At 39.4% G+C, this 11487-nt stretch overlaps 2 protein-coding genes across 2 annotated transcripts in view; one reads left to right on the top strand and one right to left on the bottom strand.

Annotated features, from left to right (window-relative positions):
- The first annotated feature begins 240 nt into the window (after positions 1-240).
- SMIM15 (small integral membrane protein 15) lies at positions 241-3019 on the top strand. The gene is made up of 3 exons (XM_027634463.1): positions 241-352; positions 426-482; positions 1241-3019. The coding sequence occupies exon 3, from the start codon at positions 1254-1256 to the stop codon at positions 1476-1478; it is 225 nt and encodes a 74-aa protein (XP_027490264.1). The 5' UTR covers positions 241-352; positions 426-482; positions 1241-1253; the 3' UTR covers positions 1479-3019.
- A 766-nt stretch (positions 3020-3785) lies between these two features.
- The window catches only part of NDUFAF2 (NADH:ubiquinone oxidoreductase complex assembly factor 2), a 45720-nt gene continuing 38018 nt past the window's right edge, over positions 3786-11487 (bottom strand). The window contains exon 4 of the mRNA XM_027634462.1: positions 3786-4112. Within this exon, the coding sequence (XP_027490263.1) occupies positions 3855-4112 (258 nt within the window). The 3' untranslated portion in view covers positions 3786-3854. The remainder of the gene's footprint in view (positions 4113-11487) is intronic.

The raw sequence follows: 11487 nt of genomic DNA, 5'->3' as shown, positions 1-11487 counted from the left end.
CCCCGTCCCGACCGGCCGCTGCCAGGCTTCCCTGAGGGCGAGCGGCACTCCAGCCTCTAAAGATTATTCCACAACGTGAACTACCCATCCGGGTACCTCTGGAATGCCTTTTTCCCAGCGTAAAGCCTTTTCCCAAAGCAGTGATGAGTCCCTCGTCCGCACTCCATTCCTCCCCATGGCCGGTGCCCGTGAGGCGGCACCGCGCAGATCTCGGGAGGGCGGAACGCCGCGGGCCCGTCCTATCCCCGCCGCAGGCGGGCTCTGCTACCCCACTCCCGCCCGGCCTGGGCGGGGCGGCTCAGCTGCCTCTTTCCTGTTTCCGCTCGGAACCCCGGAGACGTCCAGGGCCGCGGTATCGCGGGGGCCGGAGGAGGGAGGGTGGGGCGTGTCGCCTCCCGCTCACGGCCCGTGTGTTCTTTCTGTAGGGACCTCGGCGCCGCCCTTGCGCCGCTCGGCAGGCCCGGAGCGTGCCCTGGGCCCAGGTGAGGTGGAGCCGGCCAGGACAGGGCGAGGGGAGCGGCGGGAGGGACGGAGGGGTCGGTCCAGTCGTTCGCAGGGGAGACGCGGTGGAGCCGACACCGCCGCCGGGTTTCTGTTTTCCCGGCTACCGCCAGCTCAGTGTCTGAAGTGCTGCCCGGGCTCCCTGCCGTCCCTAGTGAAACCTATGGAGAGAGAAACCAACCGGGCTGGCTTTCCTTCTTTTCCAGAGAACCCCAGACCGTACTCTTTTTTTCGATTTAGCAATTTATTCTTGGTAGTGTCTGCAGCTCTATTGGATGGAATGCCTAATTATTTTATAAACGCTGAACGTTAGCGTTAGTGTAGTTAGTGCTTTGTGTTACGCTTTCACATAGCATGCACTACTTTTAACTTCTAGCAAAAATGGGCTTGCTTTTTGATGACAATTTGTATTAAAACGGTATTTACTATCAGAGAATTGTTAGGGATCACAGAATTGTTTAGGGTTGGAAGGGACCTCTGGAGATCATCCAGTCTAACGACCCTGCCAAGGCAGGGTCACCTGGAACACGTCCAGGTGGGTTTTGAATGTCTCCAGAGAGGGAGACTCCACGACCTCCCTGGGCAGCCTGTTCCAGTGCTCTGCCATCAGCAATGCAGAAATATTCTTCCTCATGTAGAGGTAGAACTTCTTATGTTTTGTTTTCATGTATGTGTGCCTTTATTTTTCTGAGTACTCAGAAATTATTTTTTTTATTATTCCACGGGGTTTTCCCAATAGAAGAACAGAAAAGATGTTCGATATTAAGGCTTGGGCTGAGTACATCGTGGAGTGGGCTGCAAAGGACCCCTATGGCTTTCTTACCACGGTGATCTTGGCCCTTACGCCGTTGTTCGTGATCAGTGCAGCACTTTCATGGAAGCTTGCAAAAATGATTGAGGCCAGGGAGCGAGAGCAAAAGAAGAAACAGAAACGCCAAGAGAACATTGCAAAAGCCAAACGAACAAAGAAGGATTAAATGGGCAAAAATGACCTGCTGTGCGCAAAGAATCCACTTTTTAAATGAAACACTTTTATGTTTTGTGTTGTAACTGTCCTTTGATACTTGATCCTGTTATTTCTTGAAGTATGAAATTTAATACTTTGAGTGTATTTTTTTCCTGATGATTTGTGTTCAAATTTGCCCAAGTGACACTTATTAAATCTACTACTTGTGGTTTCTAGTGCAGGTTGCTTTTCTAAATTTGCATGTTATGTTAAAAAATTACCCTGTTGCGTGACTCTGGAGGTAATTTGTTTTTCTCCTTAGCCGAACTATGACTTAACAAGTGTCTTAAAGTTGTCAAATTTAGGGGAAAATGTGAATAATAAACTGGATTACAGAAATGCATGTTTTGGCATACCTTCAGCAGAGCCGTAGAGATAAGCTAACTGTAGCTTAATTAGATAGCAGAGATGACTGATTTCCTTTAAGGACACTGTATATGGCTGCGTGTGCCTGTGGTGGCTGCTGCAGTGTCTTTGATGGTGGGGCTTCCCTGCAAAAATAACCTACCTTAGCTCTTCCTGTTTCCTGAGCTACCAGCCATGAACAGCCTTTAAATTCAGCCCAAACTCTAGGAAACTGATTGCTTGTTCTTATTAGCTTCATTTGTCTTAAGGCACTCATCATGTTCTACAAAATTCAGTACTATGTTGTTTGGTCTTTCCTAACAATCAGCTGAGCTCTCCACCTGTAACTAATTTGTTTCTGCCTTCATAAATTCTTCATGCCTCAAAGAATAGCCATAAACTGGGTGAGACCAAAGACCCGGCTGGCCTAGTGTTCTGTGTCCTAGTGACCTGTAGCACGTGGCTGTGGGAGGACAGTGCACATGCTGGTGACAGTAGTTCTTCCTACTTTCTGACCTGGCTACCTTTGATCTAGGACCTTTGAGTTTAGGTGGAATTCTTGTTCTCATAGCCCTTGAAACTCTGCTGCCTTACCGGTTGCAAAATGCTGGTATACTGGAAGAAAAAAAAAAGGTTTGTGTAGGAAATACGCCAAATTATTTAACCTTATTTCCAATTTATGTTTCTTAACAGAACAGATTAAATTTTCAAAGGCCTCTACATGGTCTAGTTCAAAAGAGCTTGTGGCAGTCATTAAGTTTTTCTATTTTGCGTGTATCGAAACAAGCAGCACAGAGTTGTGCATTTCAGGAGATAGTCTTTGATTATGTTTAAAAATAAAACCTTAAAGTAGTACCATTGTTCAAATGAATAGACCTATAGACCTCGCTGACACCAAGGGGGATCAGAAGTGGGGAGTCTAACTGAAATTACTTAAAGTAAATGTGAAGTTGATCCCCTTTCAATTTTGTTGGTGAAAGCAAGCATTATTAGAATATGACATTTGGGCATTTTATAAATATGTGAGATTATGTCTCCATGTTTTGTATGAAGTGTTGTCAAATATATATGTGTTCCACCTTTGATACCTACACGGCTTGAAACACAGGGAGGAGAACTGATGAGAGATAAACTCCATAAATAAATTTGATACTTTTTGAAAAAAAATTGTGTTTTTATTTTTATTCGAAGTTCTCAAACATCCTCTCTAAGCAAATAATCCATACATTTTATGTATCTAAACTGTGGCCAAAATGATCTAATCATTCAGGGAAGTCCATGGATACACCAGAAATAAAAACTAATTTTATTTTTTTTCTTTAAATATTCATGACAGTCCCTTGTCCCAAACCTCGAATTATTTTGCAGCAGCTTTATCAAGTACTTCCAGCCTCTATTACAGCAGCTATATGTAGTTTAACTGATTTTATCCCGTGCAAATTGTTGGCTTCAAATCAAACATTCAGATATGTTGACTGTTTTCTTTAAGTTACAAGAACGTCTCTATGATGAATACAGTGTGTAATCAGTGTTGTGTCACAGTGATTCCTGTCAATGAAATCAGCTTTTCCATCTGCTTGCCAGTGGAGAGCAGACTGGCACTGACAAGGGAGTTATTCTAAAGGGATATCTTGGCCAAGGTTTGGGAAAATTGTAAGCGTACCGACCATTACATCAAAAACAATTTAAAAAATAATTAGTATTCAAGGAAAAAACAATTTAGACTTTTTTAGGGAAATTAAGTTAGACAACATTCTAACTGAATTCAAGACTAACTGATGAACAGCAACTGTCAAAACCAAACTTAACTTAGTAACACATCTTGTTTTTCACTAAACCCAAACATTTTACATCAGTTTTTCATGATAAAGCCCATTTGAATAGTTCTGCAAAAGTAAATTAAACTGCTTTAATACCACTTCATTGCACACTGTCATATAAAGCTCTTTATGTTGTCTGTTAAAACATTTATCCATGAGCAATATCTGTACAATACAATTGTTCATTTATTTTGACTACTACCACTGCCTGGTGGCATCCAGGCACCAGGCTGGAAGGTATTTGCAGTGCTTGTGGGATCTTCTGAAGGCTCCTTCTTTCCATAGTAAGGGGCAGATGCATGACCTTTAACCTGAGTATGACCTGGTTCAGCAACAAGTCCCTCCTTGTATTCCTTGGACTGAAGCAGCTTATCCTTTTCAGATACATCTTTTATTTTCTGTTTCATTTCTTCTCTATAATTTTCATTCCTAAGAATCTCCTAAGAACAGAGTAGAAAGATAATTAGATGATTCACAAGCCAATCCAATACTAAATGTTGTAATAAAATATTTTAAACAGTCGTTGCTTTTCTTAACTTTATAATCCCCATTTTCAGATATTTAGATAAAATGTGGCAAAATTAATTGGTTTTCACCAACCTCAAATTCAACACTTTTTTAGAATGTTCTTAATATTTTGATCATATTGTTGAAGCAAAATTGCATTGTGGTGTCCATTTCACTGTTCTATTGGAGCAAAAAGAAGAAATTAAGAAATTAGGTACAGTCATCAACAAATGTGAAAATACATTAAAAATAAGGCTACCTCTTGCATTGTTTTCTGTGTAGGACTTGATACTTATAGCTATTTATCACTTGCATGTCTTCCTGTAATTCACTATGCCTGTGGTATTAGGTATCTGTGCCACAGGGCGTAGCTTTGCTACAAACAGATGTGCAACCTTGACTCTGCTAGTGCATAAGCTGAAGACACACAAGATTAATAAATAAATACCTAAAATCACAGAATCACAGAATGGATCAAGTTGGAAGGGACCACAGTGGATCATCTGGTCCCACCTCCCTGCCCATGCAGAGTCAACTTAAAGCACATTGCACAGCATTGCATCCAGACAGTTAATATCCTCAGTGAGGGAGACTTCCTACTTTCTCTGGGAAATCTGTTCCTGTGCACAGTACCGGAAGACCTGCTTTGTAGGGTGAACATTTGGAATGCAGTGTTCTTTCACTCTTAAAGGATCTTATATTGTCACTTTTGTGAATAAACTAGTAGCTTTACAGAATAAATAAAATTAATTCCTCCTAGCAGGAAAATGTCACAAAACAAAAGAGGGTTCTCTAAACTCACTCATTCTTTCAGCTGGGATCTCACTTGTGAGTGACTAGCCTTTGCTGAAGACTTCTCCACAGTAAAAGCCTGTACCTAATAATTTCTATCCTGCAGCACCTCCCAAACCCCACAATCTGAGGAAATATTCCTCCCCCTCCACTTACTTCCTCACTGTTTCCCTCTTGGACTCAAGCCAGCATCAGTTACACCATCACTTGCCTCTCACAGAGCATTTTCAAACTACTAAAGGCATAGGGCAACATGAGGTTATGAATGTAGCTCTAAGGATGCAGGTATCTAGACACAGAGTACCAATGTAACAATCTCTAAACAGAATTGTTTAAAAGGTTATTTTAACAGACTCGCACTTGTTTTAGTTTTGTTCTTTCCAGAAGGTTTTCTAAAGACATTGTACCTAACTCTATAAATACAAGAGTTGTATTTATTATTAACTACGAGCAAGGTGTCACATTCATTTCAGATGGATTTGTATTTTGATTAAATTAAAAATAAATAGCTTATTTATGTTGTTTTAGAAACCATTCCAACTTCCTAAGTTATCTTATATATGTAAGCTGAAATGATTTCTCCTGATTTGAATAGGGTTCTGATGCCAGAACTGAGAAACATCTGGACAGATTAATGCTCTTTGTTTGAACTATACAGACACTGCATATTCATAGAATACTTGCATTTGGGTTTAATCATTTTATGTTTAATCATTAATGTACTTGAACTTTGAACTCTGCCTGTTAAAAATTCATACATACAAGTTGGCAAAAAGATAAAAAATAATAAATGGTTGCTTTGGCACAGTATTTGAAACATGGATTGTTATAAGACAGTTTAACACATTAGAATTTTTCTTCATTATCAAATTGACTAAATATATGGCAAAGTGCTAAGTTAAGCTGAATCACCATTTTTTACAGTATCACCAAACTAGTTACCTAAACTCCATTTTCCGGTTTGACAAGTTAAATAGACAAGATGAAATAACTGGCTATTACATCATATTTCAAGAGTAGGAGGCAGAGAGAGGACCTTGTCTCTGGGAAGCACTGAATTTTCTGATCCAGGGCAGGTCTTGATAACTCAGCCACTGAACATGAGCTCAGCAGTACCAAATTGAGAATGAGAAACAATCACCACACTGAAGGGCTGTCAGTGCATGGCAAAAACAGAGGAGCAGTTTGGATTAGAAAGGCATATCTGGATTTGCTAACAAGCGAACAAGGAACTGTTGCTGTGACTCAGCTGCAGTTTGTTCCTTGCATTCCCCTTAGTCTACATATGATATAGTCTGTACCAGCCCTTTTCCTGGTACACTTTACTTCGCCCTCCACCCCCATTCAGCTGTGCTGACAGTGAATTAGGAGATGGAACCAATGCTCCATGCACTCCCTCCCACACGGATAGGAGCTGCAGAACAGCAGCAGCTCCCCCCTCTGCAGGCTTTGGATCTGCAGCATAGGCAAATTGGAAGGAATAGAACAAATTGGTGCCTCAATACTCCTCTGTGCAGGTTGACAAGCACCTGTGTTTCAAACCTGAAAATAAACAAGAGGGAAAAAACCTAAAATCTAAAAGATGATGGCTTCTGCAAGCGTTCAATTTGAGTTTTTTTATTGACTTCTCTGACCACTCCCTTTTATTTAAGACCTTAGCAGCTCAGCTCTTTATATTGTCAAATTTTACTGCCCTTTCACAGAGTAATAATCCTCCCTGGAATCATGCCCAATTTACTATGCAAAAAAACGCTACTTACTACAACCTAAGTTATTTGAATAGGCCCAAATCCTGATTGTGATCCTGGACAACAACGGTGAGGAATATTTTGCTCAGAGACATGTTTATCCCTGTGCTTTTTTATGATTTACAGAACTGTAAATCATATTGTGCGGCTTTTGGTGGCTTCACAAGTAAAATAATCATTTGCTAAGCCCTATTCTTTGTGTAAGAATGTACAATCTCCATGTCAGAGTTCTCATTTTAAAACTTCTCAGCTGAAGCATCTGAAAGCAGACAGAGACAAAACTCTAACATGCAATCCCAACAATGCCAAACCAAGCATTTTTCTAAACTGCATTCCATTCTCCTTAAAGGAATGTGAATTTTGTGTAAAAAGATCTCTATGACTGAAGCTAATTTTGATCATACCACCTCTCAAATAAATAATACTTAAGATCAAACAAATGGGAAAAGTGTGTACGCATTGTGGGAACAAAATAGAATGTAATTTCACTGTAATTATTCAGGGGGGTGAGAGGAAGAAACAATCACTGAAACTTTAGGCTTATCACAACTCACTGAAGTATGTTTTTTTCTCCCTTGACAAGGAGTTTGTCAAAAGAGATAATTATGGAAATGCTAGAAATAGTTTGAAAGAAGACGGGCATTGTCACAAAAAGTTTCTTTTTTTAACATTTCACCTTCTATCCAACTGTGAAATTCAGAAGTCACTGAGATTCATTAATTGAGTAACAAGTACATAATGCATGAGAAAAGCAGTCATTTACTGTGGTTTTCTCTTTCAAACTGTTTTCAGATCTTGACACTAATTAAAGGAACATGCAATTCTACTTTACTTCCCACAAAATATAAGCATAACATACACAGGCATACGCAGCAACAGAAAGGTTTCAATTCAAAATGAGAAGCTTCATGGCTGTGCAGCCCTGTGCTCACATCTACCACTTGAAGAATACCACATCGCTGGGTTCAGAGATAAACCACATTTTTCTCCATACCAGTTTCTCTTGGCACTGTCATAACTGCAGGTCTCCTCATTAGTTTTCTCGCACCTCAAGACAGTCTATAATTTTACCTCTATCTCCATTCTACAGACAAGACCTTAAACCATGCCAAGTTACTCGGACACCCTTAAACCTCAAGACATTATCAGAAGCAGTGTGTCTGCTGGAGATAAAAATAAGGGTTAGATTTCTAAATACATTCAGGTACCTTGTGTTACAGACAGTAGTGTGGAAGAGCAAGAATCAGAATGGGAACGATTCCAGGTGTGGAAAAAGATATACAGTAATTGAAAGGACTTTATTATATGGACTTTACAGTTCTTATGTGTTTATAAATATGTGCACTGTATGATTCCCCCTACGGTTGTAATACCCGGGCTTGACCAGGCATGCCGTGTGGTGCCTGTTCCCTGCTTCTCCCTCTGACTGGCTGAAGAAGCTGCAGAGAGGAGAGAGCTACCATTCGTCCTTTCCTCCCCTGGTTCCTCCCTAGTTCCTCCCTCTTCGCCTGAGTCCCTATCCCTATTCGTTTCCCTGGTTCCCTGTCTCATGCTTCACCCCATTTTTTGGTGCATTCCACGCCAGAGCTTATAAAACCCTTGCACACCCTCATTAAACCAGCATTGCACCCCAAACCTCACTTGAACCCCTTTGTGCAGTGCCGTGGCCCTTCACTCCTCCCCCACGGACCGTGGCACAGTAGGATTCTTTAAAAGCTGCTACAAATCTGATGCCCTCTGAAATAGGAAAATACTAAAAAAATCAAATAGAATTTAAGCACAGAAAGTCTTAAAAACTCATTATATGCCTAATATTTTTAATGTTTGCTACTTCCTTAAAAATATGTCTCTTAGTTCCTTCTAGGTTTAGAAGCTGAAGACTCAGAGTCTTAGATACAATATACCTAAACTAAACCAATTGACATGACTCTTACTATCTATGTGGGCAAAACCTGGCTGTGTGTTGAGAGACAGGCAGAGATACAAGTACACTGTTGCAAGTGGTACCATAACCAGAACTCACAAGTATCCTATGCATCCAGCCACTACCAATAGAAAATAAGAATTTCTTTCATTACTATTTTTAATTATATTTACATAATGCTATCCGTGATAGTGCTAAGTGTGAGACATAGCCACAGTGGTCCAGTAGATATTACATTTCCGATTTGCCAGAAAACTTGCTACATACATTTAGTTTCCTATATACATAATAAAGAAATGTATTAGTCTACTTCATTATTCATTCCTTGTTAAACTGGTTAAAATATAATTTACAGCTTCATAGGAATAAAGGTAGTGACAAATATTCCTCAGCCAATCGTATACGACCATACTCAAAACATATATAAAGGCATTGATGACAAAATGTTACAGTAATGCAAAAATATACATAGTGAAGCTCAGATTCTTACCTGTTATGAAGCAGTATGTGTATGTATATACATACATGCTTACGCTAGGTGCAAGCATGATCCAAAATTCTATATCAAGATGGATTCCCTGATTACCATAGGAACAGAATATGTTTAAGCAGAAGATAAGAAACAACTTGATCTGCATTAATTTGCAAAGTTATCGCCCTTACCATAACTGAGTTGAGACTTGGCGTATTTCAAGCTACAATTATTTAAAAGGCAAGCAGCTGTTAACCAGTATTCCAGAAGCTGGCTTTAAAGCCCAAGGCTTCCAGCACTAAAATGCCTGATGTAACTGGTCAGGTTAGAAATAACCAAGGTGATAAGCATAATTCTTGGGTTATGTCTAGCCAGATACAGAAGTCTAAGTGATTTCTTCCAAAAATGGGGAAAAAGGTGTGGGAGCACAAGGCAGAAACAAACCATTAAGGACATGGCACATTTAACACTGAACAAGTTGACCTGTGAAGTCACTGGAGTATTCTTCCATTAAAAAAAAAAGAGAGAGAGAGAGAGAAACTAAAGAAGGAGATGTAAAGCAATTTCTGAAAACTTTATAATGGAAACAAACTATCAAAAAAGATCAGTTAGGTGTTTGTAGAAGAAAGAATGGCCTGAATACAAAACATGATCAAGTCTCAAGAACACTGTCAACAGCCTTAGCAGGTATCATGACCCAACTACTCGGACCACTGGTAAGGAAGGACAATTCACATTCATTCTCATTCAAATGAGATTATGAATGACATTTTGTTAGCCTACAGTATTTACCAAACTATTAGTTCCCAGAATATGGTCATCAGCGTGATCAGTAAGATCCAGCTGATTTGTGAAGCCATATCTCTGCAATATTTTCAATTAAAAATTGATCATAGAGCTCATTATGAGATCTGATAACCTGAGCAGTCTGGTAACCTCTAATATCAATAGCCAAGAGTTGAATAAAAGACAAATTTGACAAACACAAAAAACCCAAACATACAATACAAAAGGGGGATGGTAGGCTAACAGAACTGGAACAGAAATTTTAATAAAGGGTAGAGGACAGAAAAAAAAGGAAAACCATCTAAAAAAGTGGTATTACAGGCTGCAAAGGTAGGAGCATGGGCACAGATCCAGGAACTTATGCTTTAGGAACTAAAATGATATTTTGTGATGCTAGAATATGACAGCAAAACGTCATTAAAGCAACAATGCAAAATTTGTAGGCTTTACATCCTTTTTCAGAAATAGTTTAGTCTCACGAGAAATACATGAAAGAACAAAGAGATTTGTTATATAGGGTTTCAACGTGAAATATGGTCACAAATATTCCCTTGTTCCATAGCTGTCAAACAGCTGTTTACTGTATCATCTTTACAGTCAAAAAGGGTATATAATACAGAATAGCAGCCAGTAAAGTTTATGTGGCTAAAACACAAAAGCCAATCAGTCCTACAAACAGGGATCGAATAATATTCTATATGCACTTCACTACTATAATTATATTTATAATGATATTGTGGTGTAAGGGTTTGTAATATAGCAGTTTCACATTAGGAGAAAAGTAGATCATAGATATTGCCCTACACTAATACAGAGAAAAAAATTAGGCTGCACTATCATTTAAAATATGACTGCAGCATTATTTTCAAAGAATTTTTAACATACATATATTTGAACTATTTTTTCTTATACAGGAAAAAAACAATTTAGAGATTACTTGAAAAGATAACTATTTTTAAATTCCTAGTCTATCAGTTCTGCTCAGTTAAGGTCAACATACAGCCCTGCAGGTAAAGTACTTAGCTTCTAAATTTCTTCAGATCTATTACCTCATGAAACTGAAAGTATAAGCAGTCCTGTAACTCTGAATCCACCATTAGTTCCAGGAATCTTTCATTCGCCGTAAATTGCTTTTTTTGGAAGGTAAGATATTTAGAAAACCATTGTTCCACAGCTCTCTCACCTGCGAAGACTCCTTGCTCCCTATTTCAAAAATGAACCAACATCTCTAGCACCAGGAGGAGCTTTATTGCACCAATTCCAGACCCAAGGCTGCCCTTCTTGGAACGGGTTTATCTCATCGCAACTATCACAACAGTCTGGCTCACAGAAATGATAAAACAAAAGACTCACAACACCTCTCATCTTCAAGTATCACATTAAGTGGTAATTTCAACAATAAAAGTTGTATGCGTGCAGTTAGTATGAGCCAAAGCTCAGGAACTCAGTCCACACTTCGATGGAACAACTGTTGTAGTATTAGTTCTATGACTCTGCACAAGTAACTAGGGTGAGGAGGGAAGGGAAAAAAATTTTAAAAAAACCCAAACTGACACTTAGGACTTCCCCAAATAGCTTTAAGGATA

This window comes from Corapipo altera, unplaced genomic scaffold (assembly GCF_003945725.1).
Source record: "Corapipo altera isolate COAL_440 unplaced genomic scaffold, ASM394572v1 61411, whole genome shotgun sequence".
In the NCBI taxonomy this organism is placed as follows: domain Eukaryota; kingdom Metazoa; phylum Chordata; class Aves; order Passeriformes; family Pipridae; genus Corapipo; species Corapipo altera.
Note: the sequence above shows the minus strand (reverse complement) of the source record. Positions and strands in the feature narration are given on the sequence as shown.

Excerpts from the sequence above, each read along its gene's own strand:
- SMIM15 (XM_027634463.1), top strand. The coding sequence starts at position 1,254 with ATGTTCGATATTAAGGCTTGGGCTGAGTACATCGTGGAGTGGGCTGCA.